General features: G+C 36.3%; 1 protein-coding gene across 21 annotated transcripts in view; it reads left to right on the top strand.

Annotated features, from left to right (window-relative positions):
- The window catches only part of RBMS3 (RNA binding motif single stranded interacting protein 3), a 1278684-nt gene that overhangs the window by 784093 nt on the left and 469924 nt on the right, over positions 1–24667 (top strand). For all 21 annotated transcript variants that reach the window (XM_077865504.1, XM_077865505.1, XM_077865510.1 and 18 more), the window contains one exon: positions 9298–9356. In XM_077865504.1, coding sequence (XP_077721630.1) covers positions 9298–9356 — 59 coding nt within the window. The remainder of the gene's footprint in view (positions 1–9297; positions 9357–24667) is intronic.

Consider the following 24667-nt stretch of genomic DNA (forward strand, 5'->3'; position numbering starts at 1 on the left):
AGAGAGAAACCTAATGATAGCCAGTGTGTAGAAGGAAAGAGTCTACAAATGTGCAAGGGCAGGCAGAGTGAAAAGAGCCCTGGTACTGGGAAAAGAGTTGAGTTTCAGAAAAAATATATATAGGGAAACAAGGGCAGAGAAAGGTGTGGCAGGAATGGATGGGAATTGGAGGGGAGAAAAGGAGGAGTGGTGGCTTTCTTTTTGAGAGAGGACAGTGGCAGGATGGACTAGAGCTAAGAGACAGAATATTGAACTTTTGGCAGACAATGTGCTCTGAGGACAGTCTGCCCAGGATTGGGTTCTGCTTTTGCTAGTTCCTGGTCATGTGACCTGGGAGAAGTTACTTAAATCTTTTTCTAAGTGTCCTCATTTGTAAAATATAGCTAGTGATAGAGCCTATCACATGGGGTTGTTGTAATGATTGACAAGAGTGGATATATTTAGAGAGCTTAGAACAGGGGCAGGCCCACAGGAAGTGATTATAGATGTGAGTGTCAATTAAATAACACATCGGAATGGAGATTAGAGAGATTTTAAAGGGGAGATCCATGAATTCCTGACAAGATGGCATTGCTTCTGATTAAAGAGGTGTTGAAAATCTCTAAAATCCATTTATAGAAGACCTTGAGACTTGGTAGTACAGGATTGGGTTCTTGAAGACAAAATGGCCCAGGAAGTGGAGTACTGTTCACAGTCAACTCTCCATGAGTAAACCAGGAGCTGACAGCAATGAGAACCAAGGGCTGCCAGGGTCAAGGGGTGGTAGACCAAGTACAATGGCTTGTTGGCTGATGGCCAGGAAGGGAGAAACCAGAGAATGGGTAAGTGAGGGGTTCTGAACTGCAGCAGTGGATGCTCATGCAAAATTAGAAGGCAAAAGCCTTCGGGAAGGTTGTAGGGGCAGCATTGGCATGGTTGAGCCTGGAGAACAGGCTGAACAAGTCATTAGGGATTGCTGGGAGAAGACTGAGCAAGTGAAGAAGAAATTGTGAATTGACTCAGAGTATGAGAAGTCACATGAGTGTAATACATGTGCTTCCTAAGGGAGCTTTTGCAAGTATTTAAACTGAGACAGGCTGGCCCTGTCAAAGAGTCAATAGGCTGCTGGCTGGCTTAGTGAGTAGAGCATGTGCCTCTTAATCACAGGGTCCTGAGTTCAAGCCCCATATGTGGTATAGAATTTACTCAAAAACAAAACAAGAGAGACATTATCAAAGTTATCATTTTGACACTATAATATACATATATAGGCAACAAAGCATAAGGCAGGATTTAGTAAAAGAACAGAAGGAATTTCAACATGCCATACATTGTAGTAGGAATTTTTTTTTTTTTAAATTTTTATTTATTTATGATAGTCATAGAGAGAGAAAGAGAGAGAGGCAGAGACATAGGCAGAGGGAGAAGCAGGCTCCATGCACCGGAAGCCCGATGTGGGATTCGATCCCGGGTCTCCAGGATCGCGCCCTGGGCCAAAGGCAGGTGCCAAACCGCTGCGCCATCCAGGGATCCCTGTAGTAGGAATTTTAACACAATTTTGTTTCATCTTTACAGCCACTATTAAAAACAGATCTTTGTGATTGTATTATATAGATCAGGAAAACTGAGGAGCTGAGACATTGAATAATTTGTCCCAAATCATAGGGGTGGTGGAGTTCGGATTCAAGTCCATATTAATTGAACAAAAGCCCGTTCTCTTTCTACATTAGCAGACCAAATATTAAATAATGTTAAGCATGCTGAAATGTGCTATGATATGTTGCAGAAAGTACCCAAAAGATGTGATTTCAATCCTATTTGCATGGAAACCCCTTTATCACAAGCTTTCACTAAGAAGGTGGAGTATATACCCTAACTATATAACTGAAATATATAATCTAAAGTATAGTCTAAGAACTACTAACTCTAAGAACCAGCAGCTTAATGATTTTGTTTTGCTTTATTTTAGAATTTGAAAGTATTCATGTTTGGTCTGGTATATCTGCTCCAAGTTTATACCCATTTCTTATTAAAGAACAAGCAAAAGCACTAACCAGTTCTAATCATCTGCTTGTCAGTTTTCACACTATATTATCACTCTAATTCAATCAAACTATTAATTACCCACTAGTTATTTTAAGTGAAGGAAGAGAGTTAACATAGACATTGCCATGTGTTTTCGTTGGACTTTGTTTCTAAAAAGTACCTGAAAAAATTCCAAATCAGCTATACTTGGGTTTTAAGTAGTCATTATATTGGCTATATTAAGCAAAACTCTGAAAAAAAAATTTAGTCTGCCTTTTCAACATGGAATATCATTTGATCAAAGGCACATACTTTTTGCAGCTTTGAAAGTAATTTTCTATGTCTGCGGAGAGCCCCTTAGTCTCTGGAGTCTTGCAAATAACTAACCACACGTGCTTTGCTATTGGTGTGTTATTCTCTTGAAGTGGTGGTTCTCAAAACACTATCTAGCCATATTAGTGTCACCTGGGATCTTGTTAGAAGTACATATTCTTCAGACCCATCTTCTGCTTACTGAATCAGTATTTCTGGGAGTAGGGAGTAGGGCCCAGTGATCTGTCTGTTAATAAGCCCTCCTAGAGACTCTGGTGCACCTTAGAGGACCATTGTTTTAGAATTGACCAGATTGTAAATATAGCGTTATAGCCATAGAATTTTGGTGAGACTGTACTGTGATAATAGTAACTTACTAAATAATACCCTAGTGTAAAAAACCTTTTGGAGGGAAATTGTTTTTATTATTCCTAAGAAGTATAAAAAGCTTCTGATTGCCAAAATGTTGCCCTTTCTTCAAACACTTCCTCTGAGAAGTTTTCTTCAATTCTCCCAACTGGAAACTCTTATTTTTTGTTCTTTGTAATGTGTTATTCTCAAGGTGTAAGTTAATAAATGACATTTTGGTTTGTGCAATGGACTTGTGAAATGTACTTGGTGTGGATCCATGATTTAAGAGTTTGATTATCTCTGGAGTGGGCAAGGAAGGGAAAGAATGTCCAGACTACAAGGCCAAGAATCAGGTTCTAGATTATTATTTGCCTGTGCTGGGTGGTGCTGGGATACTTCTTGGCCCTGTTATCCACACAAATGTTGGATGACAAAGAGTTTGGAGGTGTTAAGTTAGGACTTGGAAGGACCACCTGCAAAATCATTGAGCAAAGCATTAAAAGGAGGACAGTGGTCTGGATATTCTCACTTCTGTTCCCGTTTCCAAAGCTTACCAGCCCCTGGATAGACATTATTGTATTAGTTTGCTAGGACTGCCATAACAAAATACTACACACTGGGTGGCTTAAATGACAGAAATGTATTTTCTCACAGTTCTGGAGGTGAGAAATATGAGATCCAGATGTTGATGGGATTGTTTCTTTTGAGGCCTCTTTCCTTGGCTCACAAATGGCTATCTTACCCCAGTGTCCTCATATGGTCTCTCTTTTGTGCCTTTGTCGTCATCTATAAGGACACTACTCATGATAGATTGAGGCCCACTCATTTGACCTTGCTTTGCCTTAGTTATCTAAAGGCTTTCTTTCCAAATATGGATTACATTCTGAGGTACTGTGGTTAAGACTTAACTGGTGGTTAAGACTTCAACACATGAATTTTGAGGGGACATAGTTCAGCCCACCACAGTTATTACTGGCTTCAACCATTCAATGGTAGATTGAACTTGTTAATACTTCAGAATATTATTGAGTGTGGACTTTTCTTGTAGATGGAAGCTGCTGATGTGGCCCATCAAAGGAATAGCCCCACCACGTTCTTACTGGATCCCTAAAGCCATAGATATACTCCATTATCATCCCTAAATGCCAAAGAATGAATGAGCCATCTAGAAGTAGGCAATAACCATATTTGCTGAAAGGATAATGTTTCATCCATTAAATAAATGCAGTACCTTTTTTGAGTCTGGTATCAATACAGAAGGCATGTGAAAAATGAGTTAGCTGGGAGTTAATTGACTGCGGAGACTCTATTTTCAGTCTTTGCCTGTATTTTTTGAATTAATATACACAGTGAGTGATTCAGCAAAAGGATTTAAAAGTAAATTTTTTATAGAAAGATCCCACCAATTTGATGTCTTCATAATGCACCAAGAGTAGATCCATAATAGCTCTATTTTCTTTTCGACTTTGGAAAATAATAGATGTCATTAGTTCAAATTAGGCTTGCATGTGGAGTAATCAAGTGCATCAACAAATAGTTTGACCTGAATGCTGTTTAAGAAAAGAATAAATGCCAGAAATAACTGACTGTTCTTTAAAAAATTAAATGTAAAACTTGAGTTGACAAGCTAGAGTAAAAGTGAGTTAATAGACAACACATAAATATATAAAACTCAGTTATGAAAATGTAAAATATAATTGAGTAGTTACTACAGATTGGCTACTGGTTTGCAGAGTATGCTTAGAATAAAAATAAAATGCTATTTGGGACCTGGTTGCATTTGGAGAATGTATGGGCACTCCAGACAGCTGGTGGATATGCAGATGTTATATGGAGTTGCATGTTTTTATGTCCAAAAGTATCCTAGCAATGTGAATTAGGGGCTTCTCACATTGGTTTAGAGAAGGTATTGAATGTGAGAATCATGATACTAAAGATGTTTACTTCATTTATTTGTTTCCCTCAAGAAGTTGAACTCCCCCTCCAACCCCCCACCCAGAGGAAGTTGACTGTGGATAATCCTGTATCTCTTCTAGCTGAAATGAAAGCATGGGAAAGTGAATTGGATTTGTCTGAAAGCTTCTGGAGCCAGAAGGCACATGGCATGACTGCTCAGGTCTATTTTCAGGCGTCATCCTGAAATGATCTGGTCACATATATTTCTCTAACATCAGATTTTGCTTTCTACTCATGGGCATCATAAAGAAAAACGTTATGAATACTTACAGTCTTACTCTAAACCCAAAGAAGGAGTAAATAAGGGAGATCATTTATGTTTGGAAATACATTTTGCCTCAGAAATATTTTATCTCCAGAGTGTGTAAAAATGTATCATTAGTCTGTATAGTTTTTACTATAGTCCATTAGTATACTTTGACAAAACATTGGGAAGAAAGATTTGATTTAATTCTTCACAGGTATATTACATTGGTGGCTTTTCTGTTTATGGTGGTTTGGATCTTAAAAAAAAAAAAAAAAAAAGTCTAAACTTGATTTACCTCTATCAGATGTTGATTTTGCAGAGCATTGAGAATACAGCACCAGTCATGCAGAAAGTACCTGTTTGTCACCAGGAGAGTTCAAACATGAACTGGAACCAATGGCCCATTAAATACCTTCTCTTGTTGTTTAAAGCATATCCTAGCTTTGTGGAATAATTGTTAATGCAAAATACTGTAACTGAGCCAAAGAATCAAATTCCTTTAACTCCACAGACTCATGGCTGAGTCAGGTACTCTTGGTTATGTCCCATTGTTTCATTTTCCAGCACTATTGGAAAACCTTGCCTAGAGTGTAATGAAAAAAGGGAAATCAAGAAATACAATAATTTGCTTTTGGTGTGTGTGTGTATGTGTGTGTGAGTGATTTTTCCATTCATAGTAGCATTTTAATGTTTCCTGGGACATAAAATTTCATTTTAGAAAAAAGTTGCTTGCCAAAATATTCACAAATGCTTTCCATAAGAAATAATTTCGTTTCCTTTTTTTTTCATAATAAAATGACAGCTTTTTAAAAATATACTACGTTTAATGAAGGAAAAGAAAGACATCCTAGTAATATTGATACAGTAGGACAAAATGCACACCATAGGCTAAAAGTCCCATTGGGAAATGTAATTCACTATGAGATACAGTAATTTTTAATTTCCTCTTTAAAAGATAGAGCTAAATTTTAATTTGGAAGGTACTTATATATAAAATTTTCAGGAGTAGCTTTAGAAACCAATTAAGAAGGATTTTGTCTTAAGGGTTTGTGTGCCTGATGTGAGATGGTTATAAATGTTCTAAATTCTTTTTCTTCCTCTAGTTTTTACTTCTCCCATACTGTATTAATAGTGCTCTGTGTGGAAGAATAAGTTTCAGCAAATGTTCCCTTTCTTCTCCCTTTTGTTTTCTACACTAAGATATATATAATCTTCCCAATGTTTACTTGCCTGAATAGCCCAAATTTATCAAATATTACTGTCATTAATAGGTACAATATATTATAGAGGAGTGCCTGGGTGGCTTAGTCAGTTGGGCAACCAACTCTTGATTTCAGCTCAGGTCATGATCTCTGGGTTGTGAGATCCAGCCCTCTGTGAGGAATCTGCCCTCAGGTGGGGAGTCTGCTTGGGATCTCTCTCTCTCTCTGTCTGTCTCTCTCTCTCTCCCTATGCCCCTCCCCCATGCTTGCATTCTCTCTCTCTCAAATAAATAAACATTTTTTAAAAGTGCAATTATAGATACATTGGACCATTGTATACTAGAGAGACCATTCAAATATAATAGTATTTTATTGATTATTTTCATAAAAAAGAAACTCTTGGGATGAAATAGAGCTTGAAGGAGAGGCCATATGTGTTTTTTGGCATGGGGATGTTGGGGGATGAGAAATTTTGGAGAAAGTGGGCTTGTATAGTAATAGGCATGTAGTACCTAACACACACACACACACACACACACACACACACATGCACACACACAACAAACAAAAGCTTTGAACCTATGGGCATTTATATGATTAAGTACAGTGACAACATAGTTAATGTAATCCCTAATATTAAAAATAACAACATAAATGGTAAATGTAAATTATCCTTCTAGGAAATAATTTTATCTGCCAAATTTCTTAGTGAAAGATTTTGATAGTCTAAGTAGTAATGTTTTAAAGCTTGTTTGGGACAGAACTTTACCCCCTTCTATTTCTAATCTACCTCAGAGAATGCCAAGGAATAGAGATTTTTTTATATAGCAGATAACAGGAAGGAAATAATTGTAAGAAGAGCTAATATTTAATGAGCTCTTATTCTGTTCCAGCCACTGTTATCATTTTAGGTAAACTCCACTTAACCCTCAAAACAACCCTTTGAGGTAGAGGTTATTATCATAATTTTATATATTTGTACATAGGTATATGTAAATTTAAACAAATAATAACCTAAATGAACATTTAAATAAATAGATTTGTAAAATTATAGATGGTGAAGTGATACAAAGAACACATAAGGCTTGCTTAGCCAATTAAAAATACCCAGGCTGAACTGAGATATGAGCCATGGCAATTTGTTGCCACAGCACATTCTTTTTACTACTATACTATATTACCCTGGATCCAAATACCTGAATTCTCAAAGACATGAAGATTGATGAAGCTAGAAGAGTTGAGATATGTAGCTTCTCTGTTTTGGAAGCAGGTGGTGTAATGGTTAAGCACTGTACCAATCTTAAAAATCCCATATTCTGGTCCCATTTCACAAATTACGTGATTTTGATCAAGTTATTAATCTGTTAGATTAATTTTTTTTACATTTGCAAAACAGTAGTAGACACTTTCAGCTCTAGCTGTCTTTGATTTAGTTAACTATAGAGTTATGGTTATAAAGATGTAGAAAGTATGCTGGTACCAGGGATATAAGTAGCTTAAATTTCATGATTATGCTGACAAAGCTACTCAATTTGGTATTGGACAGCTTCATTCCAGTCTGGCTGACTTTAAGAAGGGTCATGTTGGGGCCTGGGAGAATTATCTCCAGACCCCTTCATCTAAGTATATACAAATATTCTAGTTCCTACTGTGACCTATTAATAGGTCAGCTCCTAATGATTTTTCAAAGCTATTGGTGGCATCACTTTCATAATAGCATTAATTCCATAAATTTCTAGAGGACCCTCAATCTATCCTTGATCAAAACATCTGAGAAGTTCCTGGGATTGGTTCAGTCAGTTAGTGCCTGACTCGATTTCAACTCAGGTCATGATCTCAGGGTTGTGAGATCGAGCTGGGTGTTAGGTTCTGCACTGGGCATGGGGTCTACTTGAGATTTCCTTTCTCCCTCTCCTTGTGCTCCTTGCCCCTGGCTCATGCTCTCTCCTTCTCTCTCTCTAAAAATAAAAACAAAAACAGGAAAACCAAAAACATCTGTAGGAAAGAAAAGAAAAGAGGCAAAGGCATTTCTAGAACAATGACATTATCAACACCAGAATATTAATAAATGACCACTAAATGCTCCAAAGAATTAATGCTAGAATAAGAGGGTCCCATAAATGCAAAAGAAACAGTAGTGATAGGGAACCTAGTTTATCACTACATGGGATATTTACTATTTGTCTATATACTCACAGTCGCTTAAGAGCATATAATTAAAAGAAAACTTGCCAAATATGTTGTGACATGGCTGAAATTGTCACCATAAGTGTGAGTTGTCAGTAAACTTGGCACTTAAATTTGCATTATAATTTATCCATGTTGTGATGATTCAGGAGCATCCTTCTGGAATCCTAAAGAAGGATGGGGTTTTTAGAAATTATCTTCTTTAGTTCTATCATTTATATCTTAGGAAACAGGCTTAAAGAGATTGAGCTTCATTCTCCAGTTTGCTCATCTTTTAAAAAACAAAACCTAGATTAGGTCTTCTGCAAGAGATAACAAAATAATGAATATACTTACATGTATTTTTGGTAGACACTTCATTGCAGATGGAGTACCACTGGGTTACCCGTATTGTTTATTTATTTATAGTAAACATTTATGGAGTACCTATTACATATGATGGCAGGCACTGAGAATCCAAAGTTCAGTCCTTATCCTCAGTTAACTTACAGTATATGTTTCCAGCAGAAAAAAAAATCCCCTTTATCATAGGAGCACTGCTAGGAAATCTTAATATTTCAATTTAACCCTCTCCCAAAGCCTGAAAGGGAATTATTACAATTCTCATTTTTTCCAGATGAAAAAAATGGCTTTGGTGAAATTGTGTTAAACTGCTCAGCATTGCAACACTAGGTCAGCGCCAGAGCTGGATGTAAGCCCCGTTCAGCTTGGCGCCAAGGTCTGTGCTTTTCTCCAGCAATCCACAGTGTGATTTACTTTGATCACAATCACTTGAAACCCCCTTTCAGCCACCTATGACAGCCTGACAGGTCTATTTTTGAAGGCTCAACCCAGTGATTATGTAGGGAAGCACATTCTCGAGTTATAAAGAAGAACTGGTGAAAAGGGATCATCCAGGTGTGAAATGGGAGTACCGAGCTTGTTTTCTTGGTTTATTCCTGCTCAATTGTGTGTGCACCGATGTTCATTAAGGTATTTTAAGCGTCTTCATTGGGCTATAATAACATGGATTTTTTTTCCCCTCTCTCTCTCTTTCAGGTATGGAAAGATTGTATCCACAAAGGCAATTCTGGACAAAAACACAAATCAGTGCAAAGGTATGTCTAAGGGCATTTGTACCGTGGGCTCTTGCCTAGGCTGTTGGATTGATGATTCCTCCAAGGCAGAGGTCCAGGCATCAGTTGTGCAATGATCACGGCATATAGTACATGGCAAACCTTTTTAAAAATGCCGAGGCTTTGATGAGTTGTATTTCTAGTAACATTGTTCATTAATTTTTTTCATTAACAAACAAAATGAAAATCACAAATCAGAACAAGTATCAAATTGCTTCAGCGTAAAACTAAATTACCTCTTAACAACTTTGGGTTGTCTGATTTGAATGATATCATCAGTGATGCAAATTGATTTCCTATATAAAAATGAGGAACTCTGGGGAAAACTTCCCCATGCGAAGCACGTTTTAATTTATCTGTTCTTTAAAGCTTTAGCAACATTGGTTGACTAGGAATGAATTTACGGATGGGCCCATTGTGTCTAAGCTTCTGCTGTTGACATCTCTCAGGATCTGAGTTGGTATCTTATTAAGGCTTTTCTTTTCCCCTGGAAACATTTCTGAAGTTACTTGACTATATCTGTGACTCATGCTTCTTCATGTCTGGGAATCCCATACTCTTTCAAGGGTTGCATTACATACTATTTGTGAAATCTGTATGGCCTCTCTTGCATGACTCAGTTCTTACTAGAAAACTGAAATGCTTCTTGTGACATATGCTATTTATTGCTCCTGTAATCCAGCCTTTTTTATGTTACTAGCATCAAGAAGTATAGTGGGGCTAAGATCATTCTAAAGACTGCTGCTATTTCACATATAGATATAATGTATGTATGTTTTAGGAACAGACATTCATATACTGAAAATATATCCCAGGCTATTTGGTGGTAGTCAGGTTCTATTCCTCAATTAAAAAAAAAAAAAAAAAAAAAAGCATTCCATGTCTCCTAGAAACTCAAAAATGCACTAGGTATTTAGGTACTACAAAACAAAAAAATAATAAGACATGGTTCCTGTCATCTAATAGTTCAGTTTGAAAAGGAAACTAGCAAGAACACCAAAAAATTGATCCTAAAATGCTTGTTCGAATCAGTGTTATCAACGTAATACATGAGAAAGTATAACGGAGATATTTATAATAGAGATATGTACAAAATACTGTGAGAGGAGGAGATAAAGATTTCTTTCGGGGGAATGAAGTTCATTAAGTCAGAATGGATGGACTTGGGGAAAGTTTGGGAGAAAGAATTTTAGAATTTAATTGAGCAGACCCACATAATTAGAAAAGAGGAAACTCCTAATACTCCTATCCACATTTTCTTGTAACTGCTTATTTAATTCTCTCTCTCTTTCTCTCCAAAGAGACTTAAGCTCAATGGAGACAGGGCTTGTGTAACCTAGAAAGTTTACCTTCAAAGTGAGGTGTTGCAGGGGAAGGCTAGACGATCTGCCAGGAATGCTTGAAGAAAATATTAGAACATATCTCTGTTTTTATATCAACTTTCTGTTTATGATTTAGAAAATAATAATATAGTCTTACTATGCATATGTTTTAAACATATAAACATATACATTTTGAGTTTGCTGATACAAAATATTTTTATTCATTGTAGCATGGGTTTAAAGAGTGGCTTGGTGGGGCACCTGAGTGGGTCGGTCAGTTAAGCACCTGCCTTCGGCTCAGGTATTGATCCCAGGATCCTGGGATGGAGCCCTGCATCAGACTCCCTGCTCAGTGGGGAGTCTGCTTCCCCTCACTCTCCCTCTGCTGCCCCCCCCCCACTCATGCTCTTTCTCTCTCACTCTTGTTCACTTTCTCTCTCTCTCAAATAAAACCTTTAAAAAAAAAGTGGTTTGGGGACTACAAGGTTCATAATAAGCACTGATAAATATAGAAGGTGATGAAAGAGAGAGGAAAGAATGGAAGAAAGGGAAAGAGAAAGGAAGAGAGGGACCATAGACCTACGTAGGGAAATCATTTAATAAAAGGGCAGCCAAAGATGACTTTATGGGAAGGCAGAGGGCTATTAGACCTTTTGCCTTGAAGGTAGTGTGAAGGATGTGGAGAGAACATGTGATTGTTATACACACATAAATAAAAGCCTGTAGTTGCCTTTTTTGGCCTCAGCATTTAGAGCCTGTGGATTAACAGTAGTGATTCTGAATCGCAGTCTTCCTCATGTATATGGAGGTGGTATCCTAAAAGTAAGCACTCATGATCAGAAGGGTATTACTGTCATGCCACTTTCATGTTTGAGGGAAAATATTGTTTCAGTGATATTCTGAATCCTATTTAGAGTATCTCTTTCAGAAGAATGACCCTTGAAATGGTTACCAGTATAAACAACATGCATTTGTGAAGAGGTAGCAATTATATTTATGGAAAATTATCTACAGTTGTTAATTATAACCATGAAAGTGTGTTTCTAAGGTTGGAAGGAAGATGTGACATCATTGAGGAGCTCAAGGAACTGATAAAACAAGGCATTGAAACAACCATTTAATACTTATTGAAATATCCAAGAAACGAAGCAAGAATAGTATTAAGGAAAGTAACTGATCCAGAAGGTATTTATGGAGAGCTAAAAGCAATGATACTGGGGGCGGGGGGATCTCTAGACAATAGTGAAAATGAAGATTCCACACTGATTGTACGATTTTCTTATGAAAAATTCTAAATTGGAGATTTTAGGTAAGAGCGAAACTAGATGGACTTAGGAATAAGGAAGACTCTCCACTTATAGGCCCATTGGGAGAAGAGATGTGAGAAAGGAAAAACAAAGAACAAAACACAGCAAACACTTGAGAAGGCTACAAAGGAGCAGTGTCTTCAGGGTGAGTCAGGAAACAGTTGGAAACATGCCAATTAAAGTAATTTGCAGTGATCATTCATATCCACTCAGGTAGCAAACATTATTTCATGCAGGCCATCCGATGCTGTGTTCCACACATCTGGTTCACTCATATTTGCTGATATCATCTTAAGTTGGTAGAGACTTTTTAAAAAGTCAGATTGGAGAGAACAATAAAGGACATATTTTGATGCTAGTAATTACACTGAGAATGTTGTTCCAAATATATTATTCAAACAAATGTTTAAGGAATATGTAGATATGCACACGCTGAGCACTCATTCTCTGTATTGAACAAACAGGCATCCTCCCAATTCTAGCTTATGGTGCATATACCACTGATAGTAAAGAGGATTATGCTGTGTCAGACAATGAACATGTTTATTATAGGAATTCAAGTGAATATAGGGGACTATATAATAATGTGCAAAATAAATATGGATCTACATTAATATCTGAGAGTAAGTATGGCTTATGCTTATGTCTGGAGTGAAGCCAGACTGCCTGGTTTGAACACTGCCTTTCCACTAAGTAAGCTGTGTGACCTGTGGTAAATGACTCAACTTTTCTGGATGCCTCAGTTAACCTATCCATAAAATGATAATAATAACAATATGGCCTGATTTGATAGTTAAATGGATATGGATAACACTCAACCAAACCTGGTGTTAGCTATAGTATAAAATACTGGTGATATTAAACAAAAAAATATATTAAGGTGGTGGGAATATGGGTGATAGATTATTATTAATTTTACATTTCTCCAAATCTGTTGTCTTTTCAGGCAAAACAAACAGAAAAACAGTTTTTGGATAAATGATCTGGTTTTGATTGTATTTTGGTGGTTCTTTTTATGAAATATGAGGAGCCTGTGACTATATATTTATTTGCTTTTTTGTGAAATGTCAGGTGAAAGTGGTAATGGATTGGGAGTTAATGTTGTGTTTTGCATCTTTAAATAATCAGCATAAATGGAGTTCTTCTTGACCGTGGCTTTCTTCAGGAAGGAGATGGAAAGAGTGAGGCGGCTTTTTCAAACAAAATCACTAAGAGCACCAGGCTTGTCATTAGAGAATGCAAATTGGATTTGGTCTTCTCTGAGACACTTGCTTCTGAACCATTTGCAACTTTGCCTCTAGACTCAGGCTATGCATTTAAAACCAAATCTTGGGAAGACAAGACTTATTTATTTTTGTTTTTAAAGACATGATATAAATTCAATTTTTCATGAGCAGTTGCACATGCAGTATATTACATGCAAGTTACTGTGTATTGTAGCGTGAGGAAGTACATTCACTAGTCTCCTTGGAGATGGAAAGAAAAAGCATCAAAATGAACCTTGATGTATTAGCTCAATGTTAGTCTTAACCCTAACTTAGCATCTGAAAGAAAGGCTTTTGTTCCGTCCTTGTATCCCACTCACATTCTGAAGTTCTGTACAGTAGGCAGACCCAGAGAAACACACTCATTCTCTATTCTGGAAAGGGTCATGGAGAACTCTTTCAACATAACCTCTCGTTTTCAAGATTGTTCTTTCTTGGGTGGTGGCTGTGGCAGCTTTCATTCTGTAAAATATGGCAACATAAAACAAAACAGTCACCGTCAGACCAAAATGACCAGAAATTGCTGAACAAAGCAGGCAACAGCTCCAGATGGAGAATAATGAAAAGCAGACCACAGTTCATTCAGATACTCAAATGCAAGGAGCAAATAGGGACTATTGTACAAGTCACAGAGATTTGCAATGCTTTGTGTTTTTGTTTGTTTGTTTTTCTGTTTTTCTCCATGTTTCCCTCTGGGTCCAGTATATTTGCTAATTTAAAAAGCCAGGGGAAATTAAATGAAAGAAGCCATTGAAAACATGGTGTAAATCTTCAATGAATTTACTTGTCTCTGCCTTTTCCTGCGTTTTAAGTTTGGCTTCCTCTGTACCCCTCCCCACACTATTTTTCTGACAGACTATGTGTTTAGAGCAGAGGGAATGAGTAATGGATATTCCATAGAAAGTTTCCATGCCTAATAGCCATAGGATATAAGCGTAGTTAGTGTGTGCCAAGCATACCAACTTCTAAGAGTTTGAAATACTCCTTCTGCCTTTGTTGTCACAAGCTGGTTGAATTATATTTATGGAAGCTAATGTTGCCTTTAACATTTCATTGGGCCCTTAAAATCAAAGTTGAAGACGAGTATCTAAAAGTTCTGAAATCATCCATGGAGGATATCATTCATTCTTTATTAAATGAAATCATAAATTGTTATTTCTTCTTTAAGAAAAATAATTCTGCATGCTCTACTAATTTTATAGAGAAGGATAGAACCCTCCTAGATTGTTTCAAGGAGGGATGTGAACGAATCCATTTGGCAGTTCTAGATTCATGGCCATGTTACATATGTTTTTAAAGATTTGTTTATTCATTTTCGGAGAGAAAGAGAGAGTGCACAAGTGGGGATAGCAGCAAAGGGAAAGAATCCCGAGCAGACTCCCCACTGAGCGCAGAGCCCAGTGCAGGGCTCAACCCCTCAACCCCGAGATCAGGATATAAACCAAAATCAAGAATCATGTGCCCAACAGATTGAGCCAACCAGATGCCCCATGCAGTCTTTAAAAAGTATTTTAAGTAACTAGATACGAGGCCATATACTTGGACAGATTTGGAAGTATTCAATTTATTTATCATTTAATTTTCTTCATTACTGACCGGGAGTATTTATATAGCAAAAGAGGGAAGTAGAGATTTCTATATTAAATCCAATGAATGTGGAGGAAGGGGTAGATATTATATGCTACCATATTTTTATGTAAAATCATTGTAAGGTTTGAGGTAGCCACTACCTCTGGCCATGCACCTGGGTAGAGTGTATATGTGTCAATGGAACTATTTGGTTTCCAGAAAATAACATACCTACTCTGAGTTTGTCCACATAGAAATAAAGTAGGTAAAGGAAGAAACTAAACACCATGGAAAGCCTCATTTCTAGTACCTGTTATTTCCCCAAATCAGTGCAAACTAAAATAAATGTTCTGTGAAATTTATGAGTCTGAGGAATTACATTTTGAAGGGAATAGGCACCTCCCCCAGGTGGGCTCACAGTCTATTGAGCAAGAAGCCCATGAAGCAAAATGACTTGAAAAACACATTTATTCAATTTTCAAATAATGGGATTAGGTTTCAAAAAAAAAAAAAAAAAAAAAAGCCAAAAACAGCTCTATTTAGACAACTGCATTTCCCTTTGGAAAATGAAGTGTGGGATATTTCCCTGAACTTCTTTTGTAAAGTTTAATCTATTCCAGTATTAATTTTACCACTAATCACAGGTGACCAACAAATATATGTTGTATTATATATATATATATATATATATATATATATATATATATATATATATATATATTTGCTTCATTTGGTATTGATATTGACTTTTATTTTCATTTCAGAAGATGTAAGTTTGTGTAGGAACTTTGCTAACTTCATTTAGTAGATCAAGCTTCCATAGAATCATCCAGCAGTTACCTTTTCCTTAGTGTTTTCATCCTGGACATCTTTTGGAAAAAAAGCCAATTTTTATAGTGTTATAGCCAGAGTTCAGAAAGAGTAACTTTTGAGGTAACTGGTCTCCATTTGTTGTCTCTAGCTTACATAAATAACTACAACTAAAGATGTTTTCTCCTGTTAAAAATAATCCTTCCAATCCCGTTATTTCTAATTCAGGATCTTAAATATTTTAGAGAGTTCTTTATTATCATTTTTTTTTAAATTGGGGGGATTTGTTTCTGTTTATTGAGAGAGAAAAAGAGAGCACAAGCAGGAGGAGGGCAGAGGGAGAGGCGAGAGAGAGGATCTTAAGCAGCCTCCATGGAGCTTGATCTGAGGACCTTGAAATCATGACCTGAGTCAAAATCAGAAGTTGGACACTTAACCCACTGAGCCACCCAGGAGTCCCCTATTATTATTATTTCATTTTCATTTTTATTATTATTCTGTGTAAACTTTGAGAGGTCTTTGAAATAAGTGTAAAGCAAAATATGTACTTATGTTTTGGTAGTCATACACCTACACAGGTTTCTTCAAAAGTCTTTTATAGCCATATATTTATTTACTCAGCATTTGCTTATGATCACTGTTAATATACCTATGAGGCAAAAGGAAAACTATCCACAGATATTAAATGTAGTAGGTAACACTGCTGTTTTAAGTATAAAATTATTTTTGGCATCAGTTAATACTATAATTTACCTTCCTAACTCTTTGCACAAACAGAAATTATTTTATTGGAAAAAAATTTAAATAATATCTATGGAGTTTAAAATGGCTTAAAAATAAAATAGGATAGTAATATTGTTTCCTCCCATAATCTGAACATGACTTTTACTAATCCATATTTTCTAACCTAACAGAAATCCTTTTATTCAGATATTCTGTTTACTTTCCTGCTTCTGTATTTCAGTTCTCTATTTGTAGAATTTGACTTTTGTTAATACATATAAAAAGTGTTCACTGTTCTTACCTCTACTAGTCTGTATCAAGTATTTCTTCCTAAATTCACCTTGTCAAGAAGTTCTCACTAGACTCTTTCCATCCTACTCAAACACTTTATTTTTATTTTTTTATTTTTTAAAAAAGATTTTATTTATTTATGATAGACATAGAGAGAGAGAGAGAGAGAGAGAGGCAAAGACACAGGCAGAGGGAGGAGCAGGCTCCATGCCGGGAGCCCGGCGTGGGACTCCATCCCAGGACCCCAGGATCGTGCCCTGGGCCAAAAGCCGGCGCTAAACCGCTGAGCCACCCAGGGATCCCCTCAAACACTTTATAAGGGCGCCTGGGTGGCTCAGTCAGTTGAGTGTCTGACTCTTGATTTCTGCTCAGGTCATGATCTTGGGGTTGCTGGATCGAGCCCCATATAGTGCTCCACCCTTGGTATGAGACTGCTTAAGATTCTCTCTTCCTCTGCCCCTCCCCTCTGGCTCACTGTGTACTCTCTCTCTCTCTCTCTTTCTCTCTCTCAAAAAACAACAACAAAAAAACAAAACAAAATTAAAAGAAAAAAAATCCCACTTTACAATGCTGCTGCTTTGAGCATCATCTGGAGTCAAAGAGCTTATGCTACCTTATCACTCTTACTTTTGTGATTATTATAACTAGATTATAAAACTCCTTAAGGTTCTGATGGGACTTATTTTCTATTGCTAAGGTATTAAGGAAATATTTCAGGGTGGTTACATAGATTCTAGAGGCTTTATCTTTCTCTTTGGGAGCTTTTGAGGTTGCATCAATGGAAGGAACGAACATGGCCAGGTATATAAAAACACCAGGGATTCCAAAGACATACACATACACGTGTTTCCTGGAGTTATTCTTTACAAGTAAGCATTTTAACTGAGAATATTTTGTGAGAATGGAATTATTCCTTTTCTTTCTGAAGTTAACTATTTTCATTCATCATTAATTTCATAAATATATGGAAATTAAATATATTTTAAATAACATGAAAATTATAATAATGTATAATGGACAAATATGATATATGTGTTTCCAGCTTATTAAAATATGAAAACTAAAAAAATAAAAAAATGAAAACTCATAATATCATATAAATAAATATCCTTTCAAATATAAGATTTCAAAACATGTAGTTTTTCAAAAGAAACCCCATTTAGGTGGCAGCCTAGGTGGCTCAGCAATTTAGTGCCACCTTCAGACCGGGGCCTGATCCTGGAGACCTGGGATCGAGTCCCACGTCAGGCTCCCTGCATGAGCCTGCTTCTCCCTCTGCCTGTGTCTCTGCCTCTCTCTCTCTCTCTCTCTCTCTCTCTCTCTCTCTCTGTCTCTCATGAATAAAAAAAACAAAACAAAACAAAACAAAAACAAAAACAAAAACAAAAAACCTAGTTTAGTTCTTGAGGGATTTTCCAAAGGAAGTCTATACCATGAAAATCTCTAAGTAATTTTAGTTTTCTTGGACACGTTACATAATATCTCTAAACATCCGTTTCCTCAATAATCATATGAAGTTATTTGTACCTATGATGAAAAAAGTGTTTTCAGAATTACGTGGATCCATGTTTGTAATGTATCTGGTGCATATATCAGGTAAATTTTTTTGTGGCCTTGGATGTGGATTTTTTTTCTCATAGGAACCAGATGGTCTAGAGCTCCTACTATCTTATGTAATTTAATGCAATTCTGAATACATTTTCAGTGTTCAAGGAATGTGTATTTAATGAATTGGCATATACTTATTGAGCCTGGTTTGTTAATAGCAAAAAGTGTAAGTATTAAAGGATTTTTTTTTTCATACATTTTGGTCTTGGCTATTTGATACCCATCAGGATTTTCCAAGGCCTATAAACCTTGTATATTTGAGGACAAAGACATTCTGTCACAATAGCAGGTGGCAAAATTCATTCTAATGGAGTCCAATTGGTTCTGAAAAAAAAATGCTTCTTGTTCACCCCTTGTTATGTGGCTCACTCCATGTTTCATAAGTTCAAAGGTAAAAGAAAAAAAAAGAAAAAGAAAGACTAAATATTTTCGCATCCTTAGTTTTGAAGTCACAGTGAAAGTATATTTGGCTTAGCGTATGGTTTGTAGTCATTTGATTTGATATTTGTCATTGTTCTTATTGACTCATCGGTTATTCATGTTGCTATTAAAATAGCTATTTTTTTCTGTCCTTTAGTAAAGAAATGAGACACCTGGAGTATGGGGGAGGAAAAAAAAACCACCTCGTGCATATGGCTAAAAAAAATCGCAAACTATAAAAACAAAAATTGAATTTGAGAGATGAAAGTATCATTTGTTATGGTTCTGCAAGTGACTCTAAGTCAGCTCAAATGTCTCTTTATCCATAAAATTTTGGTGGTACAAGGTCTCTATTGGCATGATTTCCTCCCTGTGTTGTGGAATAAGAGAGAAATAGCAAGGTCTGTGTTTAATTTGTACTTCTTCTTTTAAGAAAAGGGCAGCTCATTTTAATTAGTAGACATCCAGATAGATCTATTGGTCATTTAGCTTACATCAGCCCTGAGTTGGAAGAAACCTGTGTTCATAAAGCATCTTTTGAACACCTTCTCTATGACACTTATAAAGACACAATGTCTCTCAAGAAGAAATAATAAGATGCTGCAGATATCACAGCTGTTCACATTCTCAGGGCTTGTCCACTATGAAAAAAGCAAGAGGTAAAACAAAAGATTTTAGGGAACAATATTAATTTAGGGAACAATATTAACAATAGGGCTATTGTGAATAATGCTGTAATGAACATGGGGGAGTACATACCCCCCATCTATAAATACCTACATCTTTGAGTTATTGATTTCATTACCTTTGAGTGTATACCCAGAAGACAGATTGCTGGATCATACAATAGTTCTGTTTTTAGTTTTTGAAGAACCACCACACTATTTTTCATAATGACTATACTAAATTACATCCCCAAGAACACTATATGGGGGTTCCTTTTTCTACATATCCTCACAAGCATTTGTTACATCTTATCTTTTTGATATAAGTGTTCTGATGAGTATGAAGTGATATCTCATTGTGGTTTTGACTTGTGTTTCTGTGATGGCTAGTAATGCTGAGCATCTTTTCATATACCTGTTGGCTACTTGTATGTCTTCTTTGGAAAAATGTTTATTCAGATATTTGCCCATTTTTTTAATATGGTTATTTGTTTCTGCTGTTGAATTATATGAGTCTGTTATATATTTGGGATATTAATCTTTTATCAGATATATGGTTTGCAAATATTTTCTCCTGACTAAATAAAATCTTAAGAAGTCGGTTAAACACTGGACTTATGATTTTGGCTCAGGTCTTGATCTCAGGGTTGTGAGATTGAGCCTGATGTTTGGCTCTACACTGGATGCAGAGCCTGCTTGGTATTCCCTGTCTCTCTCTGCCCCTCCTCTCTCTCTCTCTCTTTCCCCCTCTCCCTCTCTAAAGAAAAAAAAAAAAAAAAAAAAAGCCAAAAATTCCCATATGAAAAGCAGAATTTTCCTGTTCATTTTAAATTTCTAATTTGTTTTTAACTGAATTGGAGTAACTACAGGTGAACTAGATGTACATACATAAGTGTTATTGTATATTAATATCCTTAGTTGTATATTTATTATACAAATACAAGTACATGTGTATGCAATATGTAAGTGCATGCGTATGTCAGTATGTTTGTGTGTATGAGAGAGGGAGATAGGGATAAAATATATATGAGATACCTATATCCTAAGAGAATTTTAAAAGTCATTAACTAAAGATTTGCCTTAAAGTTTAAGTTTAATAAAATGCAATTTTATTAAAAGAAGCTTGGAGTGAAATCATTATAGTTGTTTATAACTAAGCATCCGCTATATCACATAAACCGAAGAAGTCCTGGGAAAGTTGTTCTGCCTTAGATAGCAATCAGGTTGTGTTTTTTTTTTTTTTTTTTTCCTCCTTCTATTGTGAGAGGATAATGTAAGACAAGTCATAATGAGTTAACACTGCATATGCAATTATCAAATAAAAGCTTATTCAAGCATTAATGAATTAATATATGCTTGAAACCTGTGTAAAAATTTAACATTTCTACTTTGCTTTATTGTATTTCCACCAATTATGTCCTAATAATATGGACTATTAATACAACTAAATATCCTATTTATATTGTATGTTGTCCATTTTAGCCTATCTTTTTTTCTCTCTCTCTCTGTCTTCCCCCAGTTAGTAGTCTAGAGTCAGTCTTTTGACTCTGTTCTTGTTAAGGACATTCTTTTAAAAAGTATATAGAGTATAACTTTCCGGATAAGATGATTTCAGTTTACAAGGGAACTTCTGTAAACCAACAAAGGCCAGCACGGTACATGAACTGATTGAAGCATCAGACACTTGGCAAACCAGAGGATAGTTTATCTGTTTTGGGAGGGAGACTTTTAGTACCACTGTTAAACTGCAGTCTTTTGTAGCTTCAAGGGCTATCAGACCCATCAGCATTTGCCAACATTTTAATCTTTCTCATCTGAATTCCGTTAAGCATAGGAAGGAAAGTCTTCAACCTATTTTCCACCAAACTAGTGACCAACCCTATTGACTAGTGAGCCAAATAAACACACTGAAGAACCGGGACATGAGAAAAAAAAAAAAAATCCCCATAGTAAGGGTCAAGAATGGTGTCTTTGGTTTGTTTGCCCAGGAGATAAGAAACTGCTTAACACAGTGAGTTGGGGAGTGAGTTGATGAGGAGCTGTGAACTATGGGAAGGAGGAGCCCAGAAATATGGTAGGCAGTGGTTATGGGGGCAAGAGATATATCTGTACTAATGTGCTGTCAACTCAGGCTTGGTCAAATACTGGTTGAGCATACTGGAATCTCTAAGTCTCTTAGAACATTCCTGTCGTTCATCAAAAGGGGAAATTTGTCTAACAAAGGAATGTTGTTTGGGAACAACACTGCTTAAAAGTATTTATGTGAATCCTTTTAGGGGAAGCTAAATCACCATTAATTTTCTTAAAACCAGCCCACTTCACTCACTTGCATACCTGTTTGGCCCTGAAGGCAAGCATGTCTTCAACTTTGAATAGCCTTTGCCTTCTTGAATGGATATCAAGTAACTCCAAGGGTTATTCTCTATCCCCATTTAACTGATGAGGAAGCAAGCCTAGAAATGTTGGTTATTTGCTCTTCCTTCCTTAAAATAATCCCTGTAAGTAAGGCTAGCAGTAAATGGTTCTGGATGTTATTAATGACAGACAGACACAAGGACAATGTTTTTATTTTGGGTAAAGGTGGATGGTTTGGGAAAAAAAAAAAAAGATGTGCAGCAGCTTTTACCCACCCACTTCCATCCCACTGGAGACAGCATTGACTGGCAGTTCTAACTCTGTTCTGTCACTCACTAACAAAAGCTATATTGTTATATAACAATAACAATAATAATAGTGTGCATATTGTGCCTTGAAAGCATAGACATCTTTTGAAAATATTTTGATCATCTTGTTTCATTCCATATATTTTTTTTGAGAATGGTTTCTGTTAACTTCAATTTTGCCCTTAAGTTCCATTTGTCTGGCTTTCTACCTATGTTAACTTTATTTATTTTTTATTTTTTTACCTGTGTTAACTTTAAAGTGGGCAGCACTTTAATCAGTTTTAAGTAGGAGAATATCACAGGATTATGGATGGTGGTAGGAAGTCAAAGTGCAGTTGATAATCTCCCTTCCTCCCAGGGTTCAGAATGAGGCATGTGCTTTCTTAAAGGGCCTATGTGGTAGAGTTTCACAGCAAACACTCTTTCATCTTATTTAAGTTCTGTTTGGCTTGCCTCCCGTGTTTGCTCATGAGGATAAGGTTAAGACCTCTGAAGAGGCCACTCTATCCCAATTACTTACCCAGGCTCCCCTCTTTCCTTTAAATAGTATGCACTTAGCTGTGAACAGTGTTTTGGGGTCATTATCTCCTTGATGGATGAGCCCAGGGACAAACAACTAATTTCTTATTGGGATTCTAAAAGTATGATAAAGTCTGATCAAAAAGACTTTGAATGTTTTGAATTTATCCACAAACTAGTACTTGCTGCAAAACACACAAATGCCTGTGTCAATTTTTCCTTTTTCAATCTGGTTTTTCTCAAAAGGTTCTTCCCCCAGCCACATAGTTTCCTATTGTCTCAAGTTGCCTTAAAGCTTCTAATTCCAACCCAAAGGCTGCCTGATCTCTCATTCCCTTGTGTTTTAAAGAAACTTTAAGCATCTGTGTTTAGTTTTGTGAAGAGCTCTATTTAGGCACATGCTTTATTCCCTTGACTTCACTCTAGAATCCCTTGCCCAAGTTTTGAGTCTGAATTGTTAGAATGTTTGGATTGTGATACCATTTCTTCCTTGTCTGGTCCCTGAGAGTTACATGTCTCAGGCATAATATTCTGCTTTCAAATGTTGAACTTAAAACTAGGTCCTCATTACTGGGGCTATTGAGAGAATTATTTTACTTCTCTGGCACCATCATTTGCATTTAGTCTGTTTTTGTTGATGGAATTTTTGTAGGAAATAGTGTAGTAGCAAGGCAACCATTTTATATTTATAATCAAAATTAAGTGATTGTTAGGCAGGGCATAGGTGTATTTTGTCAGGTTTCTAGTCAATCTGAAGATTATTATCAATAGGCATCTATGAATTTCTTAGGCATCAGAAACTATAACATCCTATATGACTTGGCATCTGTGGTCCTCCATAGCAACCAGTTCACTTTGACATTGCCAGTTCCTTGAATTTTTGGACAAATAATGGGGAAGGCACGTTAAGGCTTTCTCATTTAGATTTAACTCAAGAGGTAAAGAATTACCTGAAGCTCTGTGTGGCAAATGGTTTCTTTTGGGCTTTGTTCTCTAAACAATTTGTAGATGGTTGTGTTCAGAATTCCCAGCCCTCATTAGCTAACTGCACACATGTGGAAACATAGAGGCTATGACCTTCAGATCCACTCCAGAAATACAAACTTGGTCTCTAAGTTTAGAGAGGAAATGCTTCCCTCTCTTTAGCCAGAAAACAGACTGATGTTTTGTCCAGGTCACACATACGTCGGAGCTATCCCAGCCAGCAGGGAAAAAAATGACCTTCCGGGTAATGTGTGCGTCATTAAGACTTAACTGAGTCCTTGGTCCAGGGAGCAGAAGCTCACTTAAAGTGCACAGAACCTTAGGATTTTTTAATCCATAGAAATCAACCCAAGCAAAGTGGAAATTATTGATAATTGGTGAAATTATTGATCATTTTTCCAGGAGAAGTCAGCCAAGAAAAAAGATCAATTTAGAGGGGCATTGGGAATCCCTCCTTTTTATGAGATTCGTTTAAAAGCGAAAGTGTTTTTTTTTTATTACTGCATTTCAAGAGTCACTAAACTTTGCAAACCTTCAAGCAAATAAATTTAATCATATCATTTTTTTTCAAAGAAATATTTTAAGTCTGGAAAAGCTGAAGACATTAATGCAATCTTTGCCTTATATCACCAAAACTCAGAAATGACCCAAATATGCAAAAATGGGGAATGACAGAACTCTGGTTAAAGCAGTGTTTTACAACAATTTAGAAAGATAATTAAGACTTTGAAACAGCATGAAAAACTAGCTGCAGTATGATGTTAATTGGGAAAAAGAAAAATAGAAAAATCTATGTATGCTCTGCTAATAACTAGGTCAATACATGATGTATGATGATTACTGAAGATACTTTTGCTTGGAGATGTTATTATTGGTTGACATTTATGTCTTCTCCTCTGGACTATGACTTTCTTGAGAGAGTAAACATATTTTACTCTGTCTGCAAAACTAAGACCTGCACAAAATAAGGGCCAGTAAGTATTTCTCAGTTAATCCATTAAAAGATGGGGAGGGGAAGCAAATTATGAAATTGTGTATTTAATATCTGAACACAATTGTATAAAAACAATGCATTCAGAAGGCTAAGGACTTGAAGGAATCATGGAACAGTGGTTACAGGTTATAAGGATTCTTTGTATGGTGATAT

The sequence above is a fragment of the Canis aureus genome, chromosome 22 (assembly GCF_053574225.1).
Source record: "Canis aureus isolate CA01 chromosome 22, VMU_Caureus_v.1.0, whole genome shotgun sequence".
NCBI lineage: Eukaryota > Metazoa > Chordata > Mammalia > Carnivora > Canidae > Canis > Canis aureus.